Here is a 27,678-nt window from a genome sequence, read left to right as displayed (position 1 = left end):
TTTTTTCATCCATTATAAAAGAATTTCTCTCAAAGAGAGTTATTGCTCCACTATATACAACACATGCATTTCCTTCCTGCAAGTCTCATGACTAAAATGAGATAACAATTCCACTGGTAAATAAGAGGAGTAGGAAAACAAATACTCACACTAACTACAGAGGGTACAGCATTAGTGGTGCTTTGAGCTGGAACAACAAGACGAACTCCAGCAGGTAAGGAAGAAACAGCAGCTTTTACTGTCTGCACAGCTTGCTGGGAGACTGTGACCAGCTGGGCTGCTGCTGAAGGCATTGCAGACACCGGAGCAGCAGAGACTTGCATTGTAGTTACAGCACCTTTACAGGATAAAATAAAACTACATAAAGTACTGTACAAAACAAAAAACAAATCATCGATTGAAGTTCTAAAATAGTTCTCTAAATGAAATCAAATGCTCCAATTGTGAAATTAGAGAAGGTAAATGTTTTGCTTTCAGAGAAGAGTGAGCTTGCTCTGATTTGGAATAATCTTCACCGTATGAGTGGGCATTCTAACTTACATCATACAATATCAAATTAAAAACAGGCCCAAATTAAAGAAAACATGCTACAAATTAACTACAGAATAGTTAATAAACTATCCAGTTGTTACAATTGCACATTTCTAACTTAAATTTAAAAGTAGTTTGCAGCACTGGAACTAAGAGCAGGCTATAATAAATAAAAATATTGGAAGAAAAACGTAAATAACATCTTTGCAACGTTTTGATTAACATTATGCTGTACTCTTAGTTACAAAAGAAAATACATGTCTAGTTAGTTCCCACAGTTCTGGATTACCAAGAAATTCTCAACTGAAAGTCTGTACCCGTCTATGAAACCAGAGGTAAAGTTGCAAAGGTTCCAACAATACAAAGCCAAAATGCAATGCATCATTTTTATCACCCTCAAACAGAAACAGAGAGAGAGATACCAGATTGGTTCTAAGATCTGCAGTCCTGCCACATCCAGTCATGAATGGGAGTCAGCAATTAAACATCTCACTGCAGGGGGCTTCTCCACAAATAGCCATGTCCTCCAAACAAAAGATAAGGCAGAAGCATTCGCAATCTTCAGACTGAAGTGCCAAGTGAATGATGCATCTCAGTCTCCTCCAGTGGTCCCCAGCAACACAGATCCCAGTCTTCAGCCAATTTGACTTACTCCACCCGATCTCAAGAAACAGTTAGAGGCACAGGATACTGCAAAGTGTACGGGCCCTGACAACATTCCAGCAGCAGTACTGAATATTTATGTCCAGAACTTGCACCACTCCCAGCCAAGCTGTTCTGGTACAGCTACAAACACTGCCATCTACCTGATGTGGAAAATTTCCAGATACATCCTGTACACAAAAACAGGCCAAATCCAACCCAACCAATTACTGCCCCATCAGTCTATTCTTGATCATCAGTAAAGTAATGGAAGGTATCATCAACACTGTCAGTACCTGCTCAGCGACGCCCAGCTTGGGTTCCGCCAGGCTCTACTGTAGCGAGTAGCTCACCTCCTGACTTCCCAAAGCCTATCTGCTATTACAACGTATAAGATAGGAATGTGGTAGAATACTCCCACTTGCCTGGATGGGTGCAGCTCGACCACCACTCAGGAAGTTTGATGCCATTCAGGTCGAAGCAGCCTGTTTGATTGGCACCACATCCACAAACATCTACTCCCTCCACTATTGACACTATGGGTATATGCTACGGCATTTTGGGTCTACTTACAACACATGGGCTGTAGCAGTTCAAGAAGGCAGCTCACCATCACCTTCTCAAAGGCAGCCAGGGGTGGGCTGTGAATGCTGGCCAGCCAGCAATGCCTACATCCAAGTTCACCCACCAAACCAGCACCCCATCTAACACCTTCAACATTCACTCTCTTCACGTCTGTGCCAGCTGTGTGTACCAACTATAAAACGCACTGTAGCAATTCACCCAGGCTCCTTCAACAGCAACTTCCAAACTTCTGATCACTACTACCTCAAAGGTCAAGGGCTGTAGATAAATAAGAATGTCCACAAGTTCTACTCCAAGTTACACACCATCATAACTTAGAACTGTATCAGTGTATACCTTCACTGTCACAGGATCAAAATTCTTCCATTAAAGCGCTGTGTATGTACCTACACCTAAAGGTGCAGCATTTCAAGAAGGCAGTTTGTCACCAACTTCTTAAGGGTAATTAGAAATGAGCAATAAAGTCTGGCATATTCAATGACACCTACAGCCCATGAATAAAAGTAAATAAAATTAACTTATAACCACTGTCTGGCTACTTTAACTAACAGTCAGTACGAGGTGGGTTGAGGACATTAGATAGAACCAAACAAGAAAACAAGTTGAATCAAGCGGTGAATGAATGCTTCATAGTAGCTAGGTATCGTTAAAGGATTGATCACCTGCCTTTCTTCAGCTAAGAAATTTACAAAACTTGCATACAACTTGAAATAGGAACATTAGTCAAAAAACAACAATCTAATACTTTTTTTTTTTTAAAAAGTGCTTTCAAAATCCATCACAGTAAAACCTACCTTGCTCCAAGTAAAATGCATTAAGAGGTTACATTCCAGTAGCATTTTAATCTATGAGCCCTTACAAATAAATTCTTACACAAATGACAGATAACAAACAGGCGAACAAAGGTTTCATATGATGACAATTAGAATTGCTAAAAATACTGTGGCTTACTGGTCATTCCAGGGATCAGCACACTAGTGGGAGAAGTGACTTTAGAAACAGGGAGAGGTGCAGCAGAAATAGCAGGCGTAGGAGAAACAGGGCTGCATGAAGTCTTCTGTGGTAGAGTAGTGTTGCTCAAAGATGGAGTTGCCATGGTAGTTGTGGTGGTGGTGGTGGCTGATGGTGGTATATCATACTTTTGCAGCTGAAGAAGATAGGCATCTGCTGTAGGAACCGCACCCCAACATACTTCGAGTGAATTTGTGCTAGCTCTTACCAACTGCACACGGGAAGGCGCAGGGGGCTTTTCTAAAGAGAAAAGAAAGATTTTCAGGCTCTGTTTTAGGAAAACTGTATTTTAATTGTTCACTTACATCCCTCTGCCCAAACCTATAATTCTTAAACCTCCACAAGAAGAAAATACGCAAGTAAATTGATCTCTTCCATTATTCAAATATCAACTTTATCTGAGAGCAACTAACAATAGACAGGTACAGATGCACGATAAAACCCTTCTTGCATCTCTGATTAGATTCTATTCTCACAATTGTTTTCACTTCTACCATAGGCTTCTAAAACAAGCAGTATTACACTTCATCTAAACATTTATGGTCAGTTTTAGTCTCCTTATCTAAGGAAGCAAATACTTCCCACTGAGTGAGTGCGACGAAGGCTCACCAGAATGTTTTCTGGCATGCAGGGTTATCTTATGTGAAAAGATTGAGGAAACTGGGAGATCAGAAGAATGAAGTGACCTCACTGAAGCATACAAAATTACCACAGGGGTTGACAGAATAGATGCAGAAAGGATGTTTGCCCTGGCTAAAGGGCCCAGAACCAAGGGGTACAATCTTAGAATAAGAGGTAGAGCATTTAATATGGAGACGCAAAGGAGTTTCTTCACTCAAGAGTATGATGAAACTTCTGAATTGTCTACCGTGGAGTGTTCTGGAGGCTCAGTCATCCAGTACATTCAAGATCATTAAATTCTAAAATATTAAGGAATACGAGGAATAAATTGGAAAATGGCACCGAGGTAGGCAATCATGATCTAACGGAACTGAACAGCAGGCTCAAGAAGCCGCATGGCCTAGTCCTGCTCCTTTTTTCTATCCATTAATTAGTGCATCCCCTCTTTTGTAATAAAAGCCAAGCAGTTGAAACAGATATGAATGCATAGAACATTAAAAACAGGAGCAGGAGTAGAAGTAGGTCCTTCAGTCCCTCAAAATCCTGTTCTGCCATTCAATAAGTTCATGGTTGATCTGCCCCAGCTCCTCTTTCTTGGCAGCTCAGCACAGCCATCAACTCACTGATATTTCAGAAATCTATCTACCTTCTCTTTAAATACTTTCAGTGATCTAGACTCAATTCCATGAAGTACAGAATTCCAGGCATTCGCTCCCCCGGGAGACAAAATTCCTTCACACCTCCATTCTAAATGATTGTTTTCTTATTCTGTAACTATGTCCTCTAGTTCAAGATTCCTCTCTAGTGAAAACATCTCAACATCTATGCTGTCAAGTCACCTCAGAATCTTGAATAAAAGCAAAATGCTGGAAATCTGAAATAAAATCAGTAAGTGTTGGAGAAACTTAGCACGTCTGGAAGTATCTACGGGCACAGAAACTGGAGTTAACATTGAATCCAGTATCACTCTTCTTCAGAGCTACAAGTTTTTGATACTTCTTGCCAAAGTACATGACCATACACTTTCCTTCATTAAACCTCATCTGCTACCTTTTTACCTGCTCATTCAATCTATTGATATCCCCTTGCAGGTTCCTCATGTCCTCATCACAACATGCCCTCCCACTTATTTCTGCATCTGTTCAACAAATTTTGATACATTACACTATGCCCTTTCTTCCTAGTCATTAATATAGATAGCAAATAATCGAGGCCGTAGGACTGACCCTAGTGGCACTTCACTAGTTAAGCTTTTCAAACCTGAAAAGAACCCATTAATTCTGACACTCTCTTCTGTGTTAACCAATACAGTTACAGCAATCCAGTTATACACTATGGACCCCACAAAGTGCAGCACCACTTAAAATGCCAGGGCATAGTAGGCTATGGACCAAGTGCAGGTAAATGGGATTAGTATCGTTTGGTGTTTGATGATCAGCACAGGCATGGCGGGCCAAAGAACCTTTTTCATGCTGTATAACTCTATGACTCTAAAATTTCACCTTTGCTGTTTGAAAACACAACCCCTTACATACTTTCAATTTATTCCTACAACAATTTTGAACTCATTTTAAAAAATATTCAGAGCAAATTTATCTTTAAAGGACCATGTAACACCCACCAGTTTCCAAATACCAAAGATCTTTGCAGCAGACTTGATTATTCCAAGCCTTCCGGTAGCCATCTCTTCCACTCCAGATGTAAAGTCGAGTATGAATAGCAACAGCACAGTGGCCAGCCCTGGCCCTTGGTACATTGTCCTCCAATGTGTCTGAGACTACAGGTGTCCAGATGTAGCCATCTGCTAGAGATATACCATTAACTTAATTCATTTTGCCAAAACAATGCTTAAGAAAAAATTGCACCACTTATAATTCAATATCATCAAAAAAGCTACAAATTAAACACAATTGTATTTATCTTTTGAAATTGTTTTCATACTGCTTACCTCAAAGGACTCTTTCAACATATTATATGAAATTGTTGAAATTGTATAAGACATTTGATGCAAGTATTAAATAAAGTACACCCGATGTTACCAGAATTTAACCAGGACATATCTGAATATACAATGAGTTTTACGAATACTATTTATTTGTGGATACACTTTATGAACTAGTGATTTATGAACATTTAACCATCTAGTAATGGCAACAGGTAATAGAGTCATGCCATGAGTGAGTCATAATGACAATATGCTCCTAAAGTAAGCTCTGTTTGAATTAACTACATAATAAAAGGATCAATGGTAACATGCATTAAAACTATCAAGTCTGAAACCGGTAAACAACAATATATTTAGACCTTCATTTTTAAGAAATTAATTACACAATAACAATGCATTTTACAACTAGGGGAATTACAAAAATATCAAATTGCTTTTGCCTCTAAAGCATGAAAATAAAATGCTGTGCCTGTGGCCTGATGGAATAAAATAAAATTACTGGTCTACATTTCACATGGTGTCTTACAAACAGAAATATGCATGGGAATAAATTTAATTAGATTTATCATATGATGAAGAATTTAATATTTGGTTTTAGTGTGAGAAATGTGGGTTGGAAACAATAGTGTTTAACTTAAAGGGAATTATAATGAAATGAGGATGAAGAGTTAGCTAAAGTGGACAGATAAATAAGCAAGAAAGATAGTAAGTAAGCAGTGGCAGACATTTAAGGTGGTAATTTGGGACTCTCAGCCAAAATATATCCTAGTCTGGAGGAAGGTTCGAAGAGAGGGATAAACCACTCATGGCTAACCAGTGCAGTTAAAGACAGTATAAGATTGAAGGAGAAAGCATAGAAGTCGGCAAAAGTCAGTAACAGCCCCAAAGACTGGGATAAATTTCAAATCCAGCAAAGCAGGACTCAAAAGAGAATAGAGAGAGGAAATAAACTACAAGGGCAAACTTGCAAGGAATATAAAAACTGACAATAAGAACTCCTTTAAATATATGAAAAAGAAAAGAAGAGAAGTCAAAATGAACATAGGCACCTTAGAAAATTAATCTGGGAAGATAGTTATGGGCAACATATTTTGCATCAGTCTTTGAAGTCTCATAAAATTAAAGACCATGAGGGGAAAATTAAATACCATCACCATCATTAGAGTAGTGCTTTTAGACAAACTCATGAGGCTAAAGGCAGCTCAGTCCCCTGGTCATGACGGCTTGCATCCTAGGATCCAGCAGTAGTATCAACAGAGATAGTGGATGCATTGGTTGTAATTTTTCAAAAATCCTCAGATTTTTGGGAAGAACCAGAGGATCAGAAGACTGCCACAGTGACACCCCCCATTCAAAAAGGAAAGCAGGCAAAAGTGGGTAATTAGCCTTACATTTATCATTGGAAAAATATCGGGATCAATTATTAAAGGAAGTAGTAGGTGAACATTTGGAAAATCATAATCCAATCAAGCAGAGTCAGCATGGCTTCATGAAAGGTAAATTACGTTTGGCTAATTTATCAGAGTTTTTCAAGGAAGTCTCAACTAGAGTGAATACATGGGAACCAGTAAATGCGTTGTATTTGGACTTCCAGAAAGCGTTCGACAAGGTACCTCAAAAGGTTAAGTCATAAGATAAAAGTGTATAGTGTTGGAGGTAGTATATTGGTACAGATGTGGAATTGGCTATTGGGCACGAAACAGCAAGTAGGGATAAGGGATTCCCTTTAAGGTTGCTAACATGTAACAAGTGAGGTTCCGCAGGGATCAGTGCAGAGACTGCAGCTGTCTACAATATACATTAATGACTTAGAGGAAGGAAGCAAATGTACCTCAGCCAAATTTGCAGATACCACAAGAATAGTTGCAAAGGTAGAATACGGTTTCCAGAGAGATATCAATAATGTTAAGTGGGCAAAAAGTTGGCAAATGGAGTATGATGTGGGAAAACGTGAAGTTGAACATTTTGCAAAGGAAAACAAAAGAACAGAGTGGAGAAAACTGCAGTAAGCTGCAACACAAAGGGCCTTGGGGTACTTGCGCATGAAACATAGAAAGCTGCAGCAGGTAATCAGGAAGACTAATGGAATGTTGGCTCTTATTTCAAGAGGGTTGGAGTACAAGAGTAAGGAAGTCTTACTAAAACTTACAAAGTATTGGCAGGGCTCTTGTGGCACAGTAGTAGACTCCGTACTTCTGAGCCAGGAGACTTGGGCTCATGTCCCAACTTCTCCAGAGGTGTGTAATAACATCTCTGAACAAGCTGATTAAAAATATCTACAAGATGCTGGTGAGATCACATCTGGAGTACAGAGATCAGTTTTGGTCCCCTTATTTTACGAAAGATATTATTTCATTGGTGCAGTTCAGAGAAGATTCAGTATGCAGAGATTGTCTTATGATCAAAGGTTGAACAGGTTGGGACTCTACTCATTGGAATTTAGAATGAAAGAGGTCTCATTAAAACATATAGGATTCTTAAGGGACTTGACTGGATAAATGCTGAGAGGATGTTCCTCCTCATTGGAGACTAAGAGCAGAAGGCATAGTCTCAGAATTAAGGGGCACCAATTTACGTCTGAGATGAGAAGGAATTTCTTCTCACAGAGGTTTGTCTCTCTTTGGAACTTCTTGCCACAGAGAGCAGTGGGAACAGAATCTCTGCGTATATTTGAGGATGAGATAGACAGATTCTCGATCAATAGGGGAAGATCACGGATTATGGCAAAAAGGCAGGAAAGTGAATGTAAGGGATCAGTCATGATCCTATTAAATGGTAGAGCAGGTTTGAGGGTTTACTCTTGTTCCTATTCTTATGGTCTTAATGCAATAATGATCAGGCAGAAATAGGAAAATATTGTCAACGTTCAACTTATTTCCACCACAGATGTGAAATTGACATATCTGCTGCATCATCTTAAATATTCAGTGTGGATGAATCGAGCAAAAACCTCCAAGCCAAGAATCAATCAATATAAATATGGGCATTCAAGGAAATAGACTTTTCTCTTTATTAGAAGATAGCAAAAAGCTCAAGTACAACATGAAGAATTGCCTCCTCAAACAGATATGTATTATTTATTGAATTTAGATTAAGTACACAACCAAATGATTTAAACTGCTAAACCTAAAATTGCTTCTATAATGAACGGCACAATTCTGCCAGAAAAATGAAATGGGAACACTCTGCTGGGAAATTTTGAATCACTGAATTCTAGACTACTTTCTAGCATAGATAACTCTCTCAACTTAAAAATATAGAATAAGCTATCGCTGCTCATTAACTTATTTTTTTCTCAAACAAAGCCTTGGTTTAACATTTCATTCAAAAGACAGTGCCGCTAACAGGACAGGATGTCATTGATGCTGAACTGCACAGTCAGCCTATATTGTGTGTTCAAATTTCTAGAACGAGATTTGAATCTGCAACTTTCTGACTTAGTTAATGTGTTACTGACTGAACTACAGCTCTACCTAATGGACAAAATTCAAAATTGCACAAAAAATAGAAATGGAAAACATTATTTTCCGCTACAATTTGTAAACAATGGCTGGAGATAACAAGAGGGGAAATATGGTTTGATTTCATACTCATTAGTTGCTTAAGAAGGAAACTCAAGGGACTGACCTAAATGTAAGTAAGCAAGTGTATTTGTGCACTTCCATTCCTTTTCATGAGTGGCAACTTTCACATCATCCATCACAAGTGGTACCCAGCCACCAAAGACAAACATTCTAAAGGAAAATAAATACAGACAAAAACATAAACAGGTTGTGCTCAAAACCATTTACAACAAAACTGTGCAATTGTATTTGAAACAGATATATCGGACTTAACAAGCAAAACACAATCGGCAATGGTTCATGCTGGTTAAATGCAACAGAACGTCAATTATCCAAACCGATGGGAAATTTGGAGTGTTCAGATACACTTACTCTGAAAACACACATTTGAAAAGTTCATTTAGAAATAAAAGTGCTGGTAGGAAAGCCGAACAACTTGGACAATTGACCTTCTAATTTATAAAAGAATTTAAACGAATATGTAATTATCAAAGCAACTAGGACAGGTAATAGTTTATGCAAACTAAAAAGACCATTGATAAGAGGATTCTTGAACCTAATTTTAAAATGTGTTACATAACAGATGAAATGTTAAACAATGATTATTACAATTTAATAAACAAAAATGTATTAACATTGTATAACTAGGAATAAAATATCAGAAATTCAAATGCCGTATACATCTTAAGTTTAGTTTCAGTGACAATTTAGTTAAAACTTGTAAATATTGTAGGATCAGCTCGTCAAAAGTTCACTATAAAGGCAATGCATTTCCCATAACAGTATAATTAAGCAATGTTGGTATTCAACGTTCTAAACCACTCGGTGGTTTATAAAATTACAGTGCATGTGATGCTAATGCAAACCACTGCCTGAGACACTGAGATATACTCACTGCCAACCACTTAGTCGGTGTTATGTTTATATTTGCTGCAACCTCAAACTTGCTTCACCATGGCAGCAAACTATTAACAGGAACCTTTCACAAAGGGATAAGGACATCTGCTTGGGATGAATACATTTGAAAACAATTCTGATATTCAAACATACATGATTGTAATCAAAAGTGGTAGGTAGGTGTGATAACGCATTTCAACAGCTATACATCAGCACTGATGTAACCAGCATGCAGACATTACTTGATTTATCATCTTGATCAAGAATCTTTCACCTGGAAGCAAAACATTTCTGTTGGCTTGGAATGGGAAAGGAGTCTTCAATTTTTAACTAGCCTACATGCAATATTATATTTGGGGAAAGGTGTTTTAAAAGCCACAATGATTCAAGTATAGCACCCAGATGCTCATCGTTCACAATATTCACCTCCTATAAAGTCCCCCGTAAAGATGGATCAATGCATATTTTCAAAAATGTCTCTCTCACATCTTTCCAAATTATTTGAAATAGAACAATTAATCATTCTGATTGAGGTGGTATGATTCTTTCAAACATATGTACATGGGAAATGATTCACATCACTACCCTGAGGCCATGAACAATGACTCTCTATCACCACCTCCTTTCTTGTTCATTACTAACATTTTTAGAGAATTTAGATAACAGCGAGAGCACTTACTTATTTCCAATAACAGTAGCAGAATGCAAACTCCGAGGGAGTGGTGTCGAACCCTTGGTTGCTGGTTTAGTCCAAACCAAGCTTTCTGTAAACAATGGAAGAAATACTTGACAATACTCAGTAAATATATCTGACCAACAGCATTGTGCAGATAAGAATTCAAAAGTAATATGTTTCCCTATAAATAGCCCCACAGACTGCAGTTCATTTAATGCTTTTTTCTATAGTTAAAAAGTGATAAATTAAGCCAAAGACAAGCAATTTAGTCATTTATGCACAGTTTTACACAATAATCAACACTTCTGCAAACATACAAATAACAATACAAAGAACAACTTGCATTTATATGGCATCTTAATCACACAACAAACGCTAGAAGTCTTCACAAAGGTACCCTGGGGAGAAAAATGAATGCTGAAATAATGATAGAAATATTAGTAAGGGTAACCAAAAATTTAATCGAGGATGTGGGTGTTAGGGAGTGTGAAGGGGACAGGGAGTGTAGAGGCCGAATTCTAGAACATAGAATTCTCGGAGTCTTAACCAGTCACCGAAGGCAGGAAAATACAGGATCCACAAGGTCAGAGACCAAGGAATAAAGTGCTTTATATGATGATTGTGGGATTGAAAGGTGTTTCCAGACATGGAAGGCCCAGGTCATTAAGGTATTTATACATGGGAATTTAAAAACCAGATTTTGGGCAATAGTATGGGGGAAAAGCGGAAGATTATGGGATGAATTGAAGTTTATCGAGGGGTCAGCAATGGACCTGATCAAGGAGCAAGAAATAATCAATTCTGGACATAACAGGAGGTGAAGTCGAGATTGGTAACGCAGTGGAGGTGCAAACAGACAGTTGTTTTTTCACAAAAATGACATCTAGTCAGAAATTCAACTCAGAGTTACATAATACACAGAAACAGCAAAAATACTAAGTTTAAGCCAATAGTCAGGGCAGGGAATGTCAGCAGTGTGGAGGATAATTAATTTCTAAAGGAAGGCTTTGGTCTTAGTAATGTTTACTTGGGACAACAAAATGGAACACAGCCAAGACTGGATACCAGAAACAGAATTAAGTCAATGGAAGAATCGATGCGTGTGCTGAAGAGATAGAGTTGATGTCACAGCACACGTAGAGATACTCATACTTTAGGAGGTAGTGTGTGCTTTGGAGATAACAGTGAAAGGGTGGGAAGAGAAGCCAGTGCCAGAGATACCTTAACCTCGAACAGGCACCAGTGGAACCCAGCAAGGCGGTCGCACTGAGATGGACAAGACAAAACTGGTGAAAGACACTGATGTGGTCAGAACATGCCAAAGACTCTGAGAAGTTAAGGAAGTAGTTGAGATACAATGCACCAGTCATTCATACAGGATGGCATTTGCTAGTTTGTTTGGGAGTGCTAATCGTACTGTACTTTGGGTGAAAACCTAGTCAGAGAGAGGCAAAAGGAACTGCGAGAAAGACAGGTGTGGATTGGGAAACAACTACAAGGTCAAGCATTTTGGCAAGGCAAGGAAGACCTGAGATGGGGCATAAGTTTGTAAGGTCAAAAAAATGGCAAGGGTGGGTTTTATTCAATCAAAAGGGGCGAGGACACAGCTTTGAAGGTGGAGGAGCAACAGGCATAGTGTCAAAGCTAGTTACAATGTCAGCTACTTCATGAACGAGAGAAAGAGGGTGGCTACTCAGTAGTTTACCAGCAATGAATTTGCGGGATCGAAGCATAACAGAAATTACGAGATGTGTGAGAGGACATAGGAGAGGAACTAGAATGAGATCCAGGTTCTAGGGCTAGGGTACAAGAAACCGGCAGAAGGGTGAATTTAGCTTGGTAGAAAGAGGAGGACAGGAAACTGAAATGATGTTCTCAAGCCGATAACAAAGTCATGCATAAGCCTACATGTTTTGCTAAAAGTGAGGGCAATGGGGCAGAGAAGGAGGACTCAAGGTTACTAGAGGTTAAAAGGGGGCAAAAAATGGAGATTGGAATCATGGAGGATAAAATGTTGCTCAGTACAGAAGCCAAGGGAGGGAACAAAACAAAGGATAAACACAAAAATGCCAGAGCAACTCAACAGGTCTGGCAGCACTTTGGAGGCAGAAACAGAATTAACGATTTTGACTCCTATGTGACTTTGTGGTGACAGGGTTGAGGCACATTGCTGCCATGGAGCTCGCAAACCCCAAAATTTCCATTCACAACCACTGGTGAAGTCCCAATCCCACTTTGGAAAACTCCCTGTAGACATTGACCCCTGGTCTGTGTTAAGACCTTATTAATTTCCTGTTTTCTGCTAATTTCCAATGGTTTACCAGATAATGTTATCCACAATTCCGTAAAACAGCACTAAAAAAATAACATTTAAGGATATCAATGCCAAGATCTTTCTTTCAATCTTGTGTAACCCACGTTAGCATCCTATTAAAATCAGTTATCGCGCAAATACAGGATAACACTGCCACACATTATTCCAAGTGGCAGAAAATGAAGTGGGAATTTGAGAACTCATCTATCCATTCTGAAGGGTCTATCCAATACATTTGCCTAGCTAACATTAAATTACAGCAGGCTTTGTATTCTAAATTTGTATTTACTGTAAAATTAATTAAGACTAATTTCATGAAGTAGTCACTTCACTAGCAGTGCAAAGTCAGACAGCACTTTTCAGATAATTTCTCAGAATTATAATCAAACCAAGAATGTATCAAATTTATACTTGTAAATTAAGCTTTTCCTTACACCAGATAGGCCAGTCATTTTTAATCTCTGCAACAGAAAAGCCTCTGACCTTAAAATTCACTGATTATGGTTTATTCCACTTAAATAATTACTTCTGAAGCTTTGGCTTGCTGACATCAATTTAAAATAACAAAGGTGCTCACATTTTATGAAATATGGTGCCAGAAGTGAGTCATTGGGATTTTGATAGCCTTTGGATTGAGGCATATCATTTGCAGGTCAGCCATTAGATATGCAAACCATCTCCTTGTTATCTCCTCACATACATAAAGATTCGAGGGGGAATTGGCAATTCTCCTGGTCAGATGGCAGAATTATGACATTGATATACAGTTGGACAAGAAATCTGAACACATAAGATTGCTATCATTGATGGGTAGAGGACTGTTGCAAACTGTATTGCATTGCAGATCTCACTGAGTCTTGTGAATTTGGAAAATAAAAAGCGAGCCTGCAAAGATGATTGCTGGGGCGATTGTGAAGAGTAATTCTACACCCTACAGTTGGCATTGTTACATTTTGAGTTAATAAGTGTTGGGACTGTTAGGAGAGCATCAAATTGACATGAAGCATCAGACACTGGTTCTACGTTTCACAGATTTGTGTGACGTTCCTTAAAGTGATAACATGAAATTGAAACTACAAAGGAAAAGATTGAAAATGACCACCCTATCTGGTACAGGGAAGAGCTTAATTTACAAAATATAAATTTTGTTGAAGTGATCATTTCATGCCCAACCCTAGATGCCCTTGAGAAGGTGGTGACGAGCTGCCTTTTGAACTGCTGCAGTGCATGACATGTAGGGAGACAACAATGGTATTAGGGATGGAATTCCAGGACTTTGACCTGGTGACACCTTCAGAATGGCGATGTCATTCCAAGTCAGGACAATGTGTGGCTTGAAAGGGAACTTGCAGTTGGTGGCACCCCCATGTATCTGCTGCCCTTGCCCTTCCAGATGGTAGTGGTCATGGGTTTGGAAGGTGGTGTCTAAGGATCTTTAGTGAATTTCTGCAGTGCATCTTGTAGATGGTACACACTGCTGTTACTGAGCATTGGTGGAGGGGAGGAGTGGACGAAACAGATCAATGATGCGTTCATTGGTGAATAGGATCGAGGGGCTGAATGGTCTATTTCTGCTCCTAATTTGTGTCTTCCATATTAAAGACAGTGCGCACAGATCACAAGTATCTGGCTACTGTCTTTGTTTGTGAGTATTTAAACCAGTACTACCACAGGAGCGAAACAATACTGGTAGAGTTTAACCACAAGCCACTCCAAAGCATCTCAGCGGTTAGCACTGCTGCCTCACAGCGCCAGGGACCCGGGTTCGATTCCACCCTCGGGTGACTGTGTGGAGTTTGCACATTCTCCCCGTGTCTGCATGGGTTTCCTCCGGTTTCCTCCCACAGTCCAACGATGTGCAGGCTAGGTGGGGTGGCCATGGGAAATTGCCCATAGGGTTCAGGGATGTGTAGAATAGGTGGGTTATAGGAGGATGGGTCTGGGTGGGATGCTCTGAGGGTCGGTGTGGACTTGTTGGGCCGAAGGGCTTGTTTCCACACTGTAGGGATTCTATCTTTGTCAAACCATTTCTATCTGTTCCATAGGTAGTTACAAATGATGTTACTTCATTTGCAGAGCTACCACTTGGAAGTGAAGCACAAGGAGGGAAAATGGATATACATTGACATTGAAGATACATATGCTGCCAAAAAATACAATCCCATTGAAGGAGGTTTACGATGGAAATACAATACAGAGCGAGAAACCTTCCAGAATCAACAAGCAGCAACAGTAAGGCATGCTCTGGAAGTCATAAACCCAACTGAGGCAGATAAACAGTCTGACAATCAAGTGCCCAGCTTACGTCAAGTCACGTCAACACAAGCTACCAAGGAATCAAGTCTAGTCTGAGGAAGACAAGAGAAGCGACCTACTGGTCAAACATGAATAATGAGATTAATGACTATGCGCTTGTGTGGGGACAGACAAATTTGAAGGATCTAGAAAGAACAAAAGACCCCCACACCACCAGCCCTTATTGTTTTCTACACAATAAATGTACGTGTGGTTACTTGCAACATTGGGTGCTTGTTTGAATAAATATCTTTGCACCTTTTTTGATTTGCCCTAAACACATGATATGTTGAGACATCTGATGTTGTAAATTAATACAGGCTCTCAGCATTTTGCACAATTCTAAAACATGCCAATTCAATACCCAAGAACACATCAGTTCATCTACACACTATAGCATATCATGAAATCCATTTCCAGCCTGTGTGAGAACCATAACATTCACAGAACCAGAGGTTGTGAAGTTGCGACATTCAATTCTGCCCTGTGAAAGGAGAGGGTTCATCATAAGGTATTTAATAGGTTACTCAGGACAGTTTGGGGGTTACAGAAGAACTGTTTGAAAGAATACAGACAGGGACTGAAGGTTATTGAGTTGTGAGACCGAGAAAGAAGCAGTCTCAATGTTAGGAGTACTAACTTTTAGCTGTGCTGCAGAGCAGACAAAAGCAGTTAGATGGTTGTGTCACTAGAAAACCTCAGATAGAAGTAAGCAGTTCAAAATTGCAGTTAGGACTCAGATGAAGTCCTGGGGAACGAAAAGGACGAAAGGTTACAGGCTCACTTTTGGGGGAAATGCTGAAGGGTTTGGAGCAAGCCTGCAAGTATTAACACTTCAGTGGAGCTGAGAGAATGGGGACTGAAATGCTCACAAGCAGCATTGGCTTCATCCAACCGAGTACAATTTAAGTCTGGGAAATCCACCAATTTTAGCTCAGTGAAGCCAACTAATGGCAAGAAGCTGGAGTTGTCCCAGTAAATAAATACTGGTGTGCAGTTTTAGAGCCAATGGGAGCATGAACCCAGAATAGAAGGATGATTGACAAGAGCAGGAACTGTCCATGACAAAGTGGCTCTTGAGAGGGATCAGCAAATGTGAAGAATTATGATCACTTGTTAAGTTTAATCAAATTTGATGAACAACTGTGCTGTTAAATGTCTTTTGTTTTGGAGTGGGGGAATCTGCCTTTGAAATGCACTGTGGGATGTTCTACCAAATATATTACCTTTGGTTATAACATGCTAATTCTGGGTTGTTGGAAATAAATTGTATATTTGTCAGAAATTGTATTACTTTTCTAAACTATACAGTAAAGTACTGTTGTTTGTTCAAAACTGTGGAATCTTGTGGCTTTATTTTCTTTGTAAGCCCCTGGATCTAATCTTTCCTTCACTTTAAAATAAAAGATTACCAGTCCTTAACCAGATCATAATGATGATGATCTGGTTTAGGGTCCCAAATTTGGAGCTGTCATTCAAAATCATAAACCACTAGATTTTCTTTCTTTGAATGAGTTTGATGCTCTGGTCTTAATTAGTGTTGCTGCCAAACCATACTAGCTGTGAGAAGAACATTCAAGAAGAGTTTTGAAGTGAAAGGATTAAAAGGATTAGCATTGTCTCTCTCCATCCACCCTCCCTTGTATTTTTGGGATATCACATTACAGGATAGATAGCCATTTGAAAATGAACTCCATACTTTCTGAACAATAAATTTTTTTTCAAGTAGTACATTTTACATGTAAAATGTCCTAGGGCCTTGCACAATTGGAGCCCATAAACATTTAGATGGACTTTAAGTCTTTTGTGCACTTACCCACATCCAATATCCAAAGGTCACCAAGTCTACATCCACTCATCCCTCCATAAATGATCATCTTTGGTTTCTTTGAATCTTTATAAACAACAGCAGTGTGAGATTCTCTTGGAGGAGGTGGGGTGCCATGTGTAACAGGAATGTCCCATCCTACCACTCCTGATCCAGATCTAAGCTCCACAGTATACAAGTCATTCAAGTACCTTCAAGTACAGCAAACAAAAAAAAGTTCACATTTAACATGGGATGGAGATTGACAAAATCAACACAAGTTTAAAAATGGACTGGTTGTCATCTTTGTCAGTGGTGACTCTTCAATCATCAACTAGCAGCAATAAATAAAGCTACATTTTGCCCCTCAATCAACTTTAACTGAATTTGATACTGAAGTTGATCAAAGTTTAATAGTTATCAATCACATTTGATGGAAGATTCAGCACTCTCAATTTGACACAGAAGTACGTTAGCCTTACACTCTTGAAACATTAAAAGCACAGTCAAATTTTCTTTTCACAAATGATGGAGAAGATATGCTTTGCAGACAAAGCAATATTTTTCAAAGTGCATTCTTCAGTTAAAAATGGGATACAGCACAGGGAATAATTTCACTAGATGCAGAGCCATAATTGAGATCCCATATCAAAGTCATACTTTTATTATATTTCCATTACGCACTCATATGTCTTCAATTATAACAGAAATCACTTATGTAGACTAGTTTCACAGAAGTTGCGTCCTTTACCAGAGGTGCACACACAGATATGAAGTTTTAAATGTAATATTAGTCAGACTCCAATGTTGGTATGTAATGGGAGTCAAAAACAGTCAAGGGTTTCAAGTGAGACACAACTGATTTGTTTTTAGGAGTGTAAGGTTAATGTCAAAAAAAGTACTGGACAACTCCAAACCAGTGAAGAGAGGGTTAAGTGCATTGACAAACAAGGTAAGAGGGTTAGTTGTTGAAGTACAAGGGTTACAGTCAAGCTACAGATTAAAGGAAAGGTTATGATCCCAGCTAATGGAACTACTTCATAGATTTTTTTTTTGTATTAGTTAACATGATAGTCAGTCACTGAAACATAATCTCGCAAGGCTGAAAGGTTTCTTTAACAATATAAGCTTATTTCACAAAAGACAAAAAAAAACAAAATTAGATTATTTAGATATTGAAGACAGTTTAGAAAAATCTTAAAATCCACAGCAAAACAAAGGTTTCAATCTATTTCCTAATACCTTGAATTGACAGCAAAACAGGTCCAGGGAAATTACCCTTTCATATCAAATCTTCAATTTTTACATAACTAATTCCACCCAGTTTCTTTCCTGTGAAATTGGAGTTTTCTTACATGAAGACCAACAAAACTGACAGCTTAGGTTTATAAACTAATCTGTTGGGTTAATTTAAGCCCTGAACTATGAAGAACTTCTTTCTAGGAGACAAGACATGGTTGCTTCTGATTCCAGTTACGGCAGCTCCAAACTGCCCTAAAAACTTTCAATCTCGTGGTTTTCTAAACTAAAATCAATCCTCGATTATTCTGTACTCAAAGCAATCTAACAGACTTCAATGTTAAACCACTGCCATATAGATAATTTTTCATTAATCTAACAAGGGTCTGCAGCCACTTGCTCTCTGAAGGAGTCCAGAAGGACTCTTCATTTTATTTTTGTTTAAAGTTGACTCTTCACAAAAGTAACCAACATCGAAGTGCCACTATTTTTTAAAATCCAGTCTCCAAAATTAACATTATATATATCTAAGTAGTATGCATTCATCAGACTTATGCCCAAACAAGAATGAAAATGGTGCATGCAGAAAGAAAGAGAGTCATTTAATTCCCCAAAAAATTATTTTTAAAACTATTTGTGTTACATTTACAGCAATATCATATATTGACATTCAATATACAGGTTTCATAGCAATCACATAAGGCCATTTGCACACTGCATTCCATTTCCTTCATATATGCTTTTGACAAAGTGTCTGGTTTTCAGACACAATTGATTTTTAAATTGTATGGCTGGAACATACATGAAACAATACATTTAGCCACTTTAGTCCTGAACTCTGGAACTTCCTCTCCAACCCTTCTCGTCAGGATCCGTTTTAAAAACCCTTCGCAGCAAATAATTTTCCAATCTTTCATTCAGTCACCTATTCTAACCTTTCCCTTAGGCATCCATTTCCCCTTCGGCATCCATTTCCCCCTCTATGAAACATCTCAGGATATATTTTGTTAAAAGAGGAAGCAGTGCAGAAAGAGATGGATTCAGGCAATTGCAATCATGATCATCATTTGCAAAACCCAATTTCCTAATTCTTCTTATATAATATTATTATGGGTATAATCCAAAATCTTGCTTCTTGCTTTGTTTCACAGAATCAATTAGTACAACGCATCTCAGGAAAACCACCTACTACATTTGCTTGACTTACAACACTGTCTAGTAGTGACAGCCAACTTCACCCACTTTATAAATGAATAGAACATTAAAAATAAGCTCAATACAACGAATTATAGATTGTGGAATTCTTGAAATATCAGTCGTCAACCCATTCACCGGTAGCTGCTGAAAAGGCTCTTAAATTCACTGTACAAATCCATATGAAATGTAGCAAAAGTCAATAGTGCTACAGCCAAAGATTAGCAACAGTATCAGGCATCTGGTATTGCAGTATTACAACATAAATTACTATTTGAAGCAGAAGTGAGCGAGTGGTACCTTGGGATATTATTCTTTGGGTCTTCACTGTCATTAGCCAGGCCACCAAATAAGTAACACTTATTCCCAACAAGACACAAGGTGTGACCAAGGCGGGGACAGGGTTGTGGACCATTTTTAGGAGGTTTTGGTTTTAATTTCTTCCACTCCCATCTGCTTGCCTACAAAAAAAAATTGATTTTTACATCAAGTAAATAACAACTTGTATTTACATAGTGGCTTTTACCACAATATAGAACCAAAATGAGACAAAATCACAGACAGACATATCTGGTCAGATAACCAGACTTGTTCAAAGATTTTGAGGAGCATGTTAAAAAGAGGGTATGAAAAGCAGAGGTGTGGAGAGAATTAAGAAAATAATTCTAGAGCTTAGGGTTGACGCACCAGAATGTTTGTCCATCAATGGTGGAGCAATTAAAACCCAGATTACACAAAGCCAGAATTGGTGCAGCACAGAAATCTAGGGGGTTTGCAAGGGGTTAGAGATAGGAACGGGTGAGGTCATAGAAGGATTCTAAAACATAGATGAGAATCTCAAAATGCCAAATTTCTAGTATGCCTTACCAATTTGAAATTTTAAACAGAAAATTACATTTGTAAACATAATATGCCATTTATCAAGGAGAGCTCTGAACCAAAGAAACGAAGGATCTGAGAAGCTGAGACGAAATTTTAATACACAAAATAAATGTAGCAGTTGGAACAATTGCTCACCTGCAATTCATACATATCATTGCTATACTTTCCATATTCTACCATTCCTCCAAATACCAGGATCCTGGTGCCATCGCAGATGAAGCCATAAGCTGCACAACCAGGTGGGATGTCCCCCCTAACTGCAGGGATAAACCACTGGTTTGTGGCTGTAATTGAATATTCACAGGAAACAGAAAAAGGATAGCATTCAATTAACCATACAAGATCACATTAACAAATAAATACACACACCAACTTCACGCTATGAACCTCAAATTAATATAATTGCATTGCATAACATTTTTCTAAGAACATCAACACTTTCATCATAGGTCATATTAATTGTAATGAATGTTTGAAACAAGCCATGGGATTTTTCAATAGGAAACATCCATCAGAAAACAAACATAAATCTTTACTGCAATATAGATGTTTACTTTCATCTTTAAAAGGGCCTTTGCAAATTTACTTGTTTCACATACTTCCTAGTTTGAGAGAGAAAAACTGGGCTCAAAATACTAGGTAATATTTTTTAACTTTAAGAGTTCTGATGCACTTTAAGCATACATGAGTGCAAAAAAAACCCAAGTGAAAATAAACTCATGACTCATACATCTCCTTTAACTATAATGCATTACAAAATTCACCAACTTTATTTGTATTTAGCAAATCCAAATCCCCAAACCCAATCAACAGCTTCCTGATTTGCTGAGTTCACGGTGATAAGTCCATCATACTGTCTGTAGGCAGAGCAATCCTCAGTAATATCTCTCCATAAATGCATAAGGAGTCTGTATTGAGTACTGAATTGCGTGTTGACCTGCTTCCACTCAGTTTTATAATTTCCATACTGTTTTTACTACTTATATGCATTTTTCTTCACAAAAATGAATTGTGTAAATTTTATGAAATATGAAATTTAGAGCAATGGGAATCAAGGCACAAACTCTCTACTGGTTGGACCCATATCTAGTACAAAAAAGATGGATGTGCTTGATGAGGCCAATCATTTCACTTCCAGGCCATTGCTGCAGAACACTTATACTGAAGCTGTACATGTCAACATGTAGCAAGACCTGTAACACATTTCAGTTTGGACCAATAAGTGGCAAGTGACATTCACATAAGTGACCACTTCCAATAAAAGAGAAACATTTCCCCAAGATATTCAATGGCATTACCTTTGCTGAACCGCCCACAACCAACATCTTGACAGTTAGATTAGGCCAAAAATTGAACTGGACCAGGTATTGAAATGCAATAGTTACAAGAACAAATCAGAGGCAACTAACTCACGTTCCATCTCCTCAAATCTTGTTCAACATCCCCAAGCGGTCCACACTTCTAGATGAATGCAACTTCAACAACATAAGAAGATTACCATTAACCAGAACAAAAAGCCTACCTGATCAGCACCCCATTCACCATTGTAAATATTTACTTGCTCTATCACCAATGGGACAGTGTGTTGTCTTTCAACAGCACATTCCAAAGCAATGACCTCTACCACCTAGAACAAATGTGGCAAACCCAGGGCAAGATCACAACCTGCAGGTTCCCCACCAAGCTAGATATCATCCTGACATGGAGATATAAATCGCCATTCCTTCACAGTTCCTGGACCAAAATCCTGCAGGTTGCTTTCTAACAGCACTGTGGGTATAGTCACACATATGGATTCCAACAATTCAAGAAGGCAACTCAGTGCCACCACCACCAAATCAAGGGAACTTGGGGACAGCAACAAGCACCGGTCTTACCTGCAAAACCCACAACTAAAAAGAATTTTAAAAATCCACTATATTTTTAAGAATTGTTTACATATTATGCATTATACACAATACTCTTTTTGTGCTTTAACCTATGGTCCTATTTGGTAAACAAAATCTCACTTGAAATAATACTTGGGGACATGCAAAGTTCAAAGAAACAAGCAGCCTGGTTCCAATGCAACTCTTCATAACAAAAATGTTCTTTTTTACAGCAATTTAATTTTATTGGAAATTTTAAAAGTCCTGTTCAGCTTACTGGTTGGTGAGAATTGTTGATTCATAATAAATATGTTTTTCAGAAGATTATTGCTCAGGATGATCAACTCCAAACAATTTCAGATTCTCTCCTCTATTCAACCCTGGTCAGTATTTTTCTCTTATTCATCCAGGGAACAGAAGTGTTGCTGGCTGGGCCAGTATTAATTGCCCATTGAGACGGTGGTGAAGGTGTGCTGCCTTCTTGAACTACTTAAATCTATGTGTTGTAGGTAGACCTTCAACATCATTAAAGAGGGAACTCCTGGTGTGGTTTCCTTCCATAAGTTCTGACTGGATCTCGGTTTCTGATTATTTTTAGCATGTAGTTTCACAATGGCTCAACAGCAGAGACACAGCTTTTTAAATCAATGCGACATGCTATGATATGATCAGGCTATACGCACCACAGTCCCCAAAATGTCAATTGGTAAACCTACCAATACACTACAATAAGGATTATTTTCATACAAGGATGGTCATTTCCACTACTTTTACTCCTCATTAAGAGATTTTCAAAAGAAACCTGCAGTTAGGTTTTTCTGTGAGTTTAAGTGAACACAGCAAAATGCATTTGGAGCTCACAACTGAAACTACATACTTTAGAATCATAGAATAGTTCTATTCTAAATATTCAACTTAATGCAGAATAGGGTCTAGAATTCTGGAAACCTCAGCTTATAAGATGATTGGTTCACTATACAAAAATGTTAATGGTTATGCTATGCTGGCTCCATAAAATTGCAATCAGCCATACCAGTACTAAATAACAGCATTGATCAGCTAAAATCGTGATCAACGAAACTTAATATAATTTTCAAATTTGCTTTTTAAAAGTAGATTTTGTGGACAGGACCAGTAGATATATTTAAACAACCTGTTTAGACATGTTGACTCACTTCTGGAGAGGTGGAATCTTAAATCCAGATCTTCTGGTAGTGTCCAACACTGTGCCAAAAGAACCCATATTGATTTGAACGCATTGCAATGGTTCCCAACTGTTGACAAGTTAATCCTACCAATACGTCTCCAGACAATGCTCATTCCATTTGCATGTAAATACAGCAACTAAATCAGTGCTGAGCAAACAGGTCTTCAAACACTTATTCCTGGAAGTGTTAAATTCTCATATTCCTCAATCATTCACTAAAATAGCATTAAGCTAGCCAGAATGTTAGGAAGATTAAAACCACACACACTTCCATTGCTTTTTTTTAAAAAGCTGATTTTAACAGAATTAGACCATTTGGCGCAATGAGTCTGCTCTGCCATTGATCATAACTAATATGTTTCTCAACCCATTCTCCTGCTTTCCGCTGTAACCTTTGATCCCCATTCTAAAGAATAGCCTATTTATCTCTGTCTTAAAGACACTTAATGACTTGGCCTTCACAGCCTTCTGCAATGAGTTCCACAGATTCAACATCCTCTAGCTGAAGAAATTCCTCCTCATCTCGGTTCTAAAGGATCGTCCCTTCACTCTGAGGCTGTGCCCTCAGGCCCTAGTCACTCCTACTAGTGGTAACATTTTCCCCATGTCCAATTTATCCAGCTACTCCAGTATTCTGTAAGTTTCAATGACAGCCCCTTTCATCCTTCTAGCCTCCAGCAAGTTCCGGCCCCTCGTCCTCAACTACTCCTCATATGACAAGCCCCTCATTTCCAGAATCATCCTTGTGAACTTCCTCTGGACCCCTTTCAAGGGCAGCACAGCCTTCCTTGGGTAACAGGCTAAACCGCGCACAATATTCAAAATGCAGACTGACCAGAACCTTATACAGCCTCAGCAGTACATCCCTGCTCTTGTATTTTAGCCCGCTCGAAATGCACTTAACATCACATTAACCTTCCAATTGCCAACTGAACCTGCATGTAACCTTAGGAGAATCCTGAACTAGGACTCCGAAGTCCTTTTGTGCTTCAGATTTCCAAAGCCTATCCCCATCTAGAAAACAGTCTGTGGCTCTATCTTCCCTCCAAAAGGGCAAAACCTCAAACTTTCCCACATTGCGTACCATCTGCCACTCTCCTAGACTGTCTAAGCTTTACTGCAACCTCCCTTCTTCCTCTACACTACCTGTCCCTTCAACTGTGTCACCTGCAAACCTAGCAACAATGCCTTTGGTTCCTTCATCCAGATCATTAACGTATAATGTAAATAGTTGCAGTCCTAAGACTGACCCCTGCAGAGCTCCACTATTCATTGGCTGCCATCCAGAAAAAGGCTCCTTTATCCCCACATTATACCTCCTGCCAATCTGCAAATCCTCATCCATGCTAGCTCCTAGTAATATGGGGTGTTATTTAGCAGCCTCTTGTGCAAGATTCTGTTAAAGACCTCCTTGAAATCTAAATAGATCACGTCCACTGGCTTTCTTTTGTCTAACTTGTGCGTTACCTCCTCAAAGGATTCTATCAGATTTGTTAGGCATGATCTCCCCTTACTGAAACCATGCTGACTCTGCCCCATTTTATCATGCACTTCAAAGAACAAAGCAAAATCGCTGCATAAATAACAGTCAGAAATGTGCTCTGAATGTTGGTTCCGTTGAGATTTTTTTCTGTAAAAAAATTAAAAGATGCTTGAGCCACATTTATCTTTTTTATTTCAGTAGCACTGACATGTGGTTTCCTAATAAATTCAGTATTTGAACTTGTTACTCAATGCATTTAAATTAGGACAGTACAGTTCCTGGTCAGTGTTGAATCCACAACACACTTAATTAATTACCAGCAACCCATCTACATGCAAAGGCGATGAGAGGTTTTGGAATTTGTAATGCTTTCCAGATTTGCAATCACTAGGCTCACATAAGCAGGATGCCAGGGAGCTAGCAGTTTCCATAGAATCGAGTCAATGCCTCTGGAAGGTAATGATAATCTTGGTGGGAGTTCAGAGGCTTGCCAACACAATTCTTAAGGTTTAAGCTGCGAGAATCTTGAATTAGCAACCTCCAGCTTGGGCCACGTACTCTAAACTCCATAGCTAACAACACACCGCTCTATTCAGTAGAGATTTTGCTACCTTAGGAGGTTCTTCATGATGAAATCAATCATAGCTTGGCAAAAGCTATTTAGTGGGCTCACTCACAGACTTCAGAAAGAGAGTGGAGTTGTCTCACATCAAAACCTCTGCCACCATCTCTCATTCCAGAACTGATCCCCATATGCAGAATTTACAATCAGTTACACAAATCAAGATTTTGTCTAAAACAAACACAGACAATGTTGGAAAAACTCAGTAGGTCTGGCAGCATCCGTGGATACAGAAACAGTTAACATTTCAAGTCCAGTATCACTTCTTCAGAGACATGGTTTACCGTCACACCAGATGACATCAACCAGTAAATTGGTCTTTTCAACCTTATTCGCAGAAAGCACATCCATTAAAGCAATGGGAGAATCCTTCAAATTCAAGGAGAGATTACAAAACCTAGAATTGCATTCTCTGAAATTTAGAAAGGTCAAAGATCAACATTTTAAAGATGTTAAATTGAACAGATAGGGCAGATTGCGTGAAACCATTTCCATTGACTGAGTGTCCTGGACCTGGGAGCACAGTCTAAATATCAGTAACAAGCCCTTCAGGAATTAAATTAGGAATTAATGCTAAAGGTGATAGAAATCTGGAACTGTCTTCTGCAAATGGCAATTAACATTAGGTTTCTTGTTTTTAAATTTTAAATGTAATATCCATAGATTTTTATCACCCAAAGGTATGACGCAAAAACAGGTATGTCAAGTTATGCAACAGATCAGCTCATAAAATGGAAAAGCTCAAGGGGTTAAATGTCCTACCCTCTGTTCCTAACCACATCAAGATAGAGAAAACTGGAGTTTTTTTTACTGCAACAGACTGAGAATATAGTGCAAATTCTAATATGTTTTTTTTTAATCTCCAAACAAAATGTTTCAAAAGCAATGAAGGATACATTTGATACAAAAATTCAATATTGGGTACTTTAACATAAACATTAACTGTGTTTGTAAACAATCAACATACTAATTAAATTCGTTATAACTTATGTAGACATGCTTAGGCTGATGCTAAATTTGTATAAGGTGGCACAGCAATTCAGGACGTAAAAGGGAGTACGTGCAAATTAAATGTTAAAAAAGACGTGTCAATTTTTTTTTAAAATCCTGCAAATCAAACGAAGACAATTCATGCCACAGATCAGTCAATATTAACTTTTCTTTTTCTCTCAGTACTGAGCTACTGTTTGCAGTATCTTCAGTTTTTTGTAATCCTAATGCTGTCGTCTTGCCACTTTTCACTGCCTTGTGTTCTACTTCAAAACTGCTTCTGCAAGAACCCATCTTGGTGTGATAATAAGGAATTTCAACCTCAGTAGCGTCGGGACTGACGCGGGTCATGAACAGCAATTCTCATTCAAGGAGAGATTCACAGTAGGGGGAGCCCTACACAAAATGTCAGCTCCTGGGCTCGCTTCAAGCAGCAAATCTGAAGGCACGTCAAAAAAATGTAAACAAGGAACGAGTGAAAAGGATGAACAATATGGTGCATCTCCCATTACACTAATACCTTAATTCAGCTTTTAAAAGGTCACACTTCTCGCTCAAACATAATCAAATTACTACAAAACAAAGCTTGTATTATTTTAAAATAACTAGAATATCTTGCATTTCGATAATGCCGTGAACAATATAACATCTCAAAACCGTTTCACATGAACGATAATCAAACAAAAAATTGACATGGAGTCGCATATAGGAAAATACATCTGTGGAACCGAAAAGGCTGCAAGTTTTAAGGAGCGACTTAAAAGACCAGGATGGAATATTCAACGTTGATCTTTCATATTTTAAAGCTATGAGAGGGCACTGAATTGCGAGGCAGTGGGTGGGAGAGATGGCAACATCCCGCCGTGTTTAAAATCAAGCAGTAACAGCATTCAGCTCTCTAGGTTGCTGGAACGGTGAGGATGAAAGATTCAGGGCTCAGCCCAGCCCCCGGTGTAAACAAAGACAGGCGCTCAGTCTCTACAGGAGTCGGAGCTCCGCCTCTCCTGAACCGAACCCCAGAATCAAGTCCCTCCTACTGTCAGCAACAAAAAAAAACACCGGTAAAGAAAGACACAGTCCGGTCGCTGCTATAAATGACAACAATAAAGGAAAGACCATGGTGGTGCTGATTCCTCCACCCCTTGTCCAGCATCACCACCGCCGCTCCCCCCCCCCACCCCTGTCAGCCTCCACCACTCCGGGGAGGCTGTAACAGTTAACATAAGGAGAGGAGGAGGAGGGGGTCAACTCTCCCCGCGAACCGGGTTGACACCCCCACCCCTCGCCCCACAATCTCTTCTACCCC

The 27,678-nt window shown here is 38.8% G+C and overlaps 1 protein-coding gene across 6 annotated transcripts in view; it reads right to left on the bottom strand.

The window, feature by feature from the left end:
* Positions 1-27,678, bottom strand: part of LOC109918477 (host cell factor 2-like) — a 74,140-nt gene that overhangs the window by 45,839 nt on the left and 623 nt on the right. For 4 of the 6 annotated variants that reach the window (XM_048607493.1, XM_048607496.1, XM_048607498.1 and 1 more), the window contains exons 2-9: positions 20,338-20,486; positions 19,621-19,781; positions 16,897-17,099; positions 10,475-10,559; positions 8,963-9,069; positions 5,012-5,194; positions 2,710-3,009; positions 150-337 (exon numbers count right to left, since the gene is read on the bottom strand). In XM_048607493.1, coding sequence (XP_048463450.1) covers positions 150-337; positions 2,710-3,009; positions 5,012-5,194; positions 8,963-9,069; positions 10,475-10,559; positions 16,897-17,099; positions 19,621-19,781; positions 20,338-20,486 — 1,376 coding nt within the window. Of the gene's footprint in view, positions 1-149; positions 338-2,709; positions 3,010-5,011; positions 5,195-8,962; positions 9,070-10,474; positions 10,560-16,896; positions 17,100-19,620; positions 19,782-20,337; positions 20,487-21,615; positions 23,555-27,678 lie in introns of those variants that run through there. The other 2 variants (XM_048607495.1, XM_048607494.1) reach the window with 2 other exon arrangements.

Source organism: Rhincodon typus, chromosome 18 (genome assembly GCF_021869965.1).
Source record: "Rhincodon typus isolate 14 chromosome 18, sRhiTyp1.1, whole genome shotgun sequence".
In the NCBI taxonomy this organism is placed as follows: Eukaryota; Metazoa; Chordata; class Chondrichthyes; order Orectolobiformes; family Rhincodontidae; genus Rhincodon; species Rhincodon typus.
Note: the sequence above shows the minus strand (reverse complement) of the source record. Positions and strands in the feature narration are given on the sequence as shown.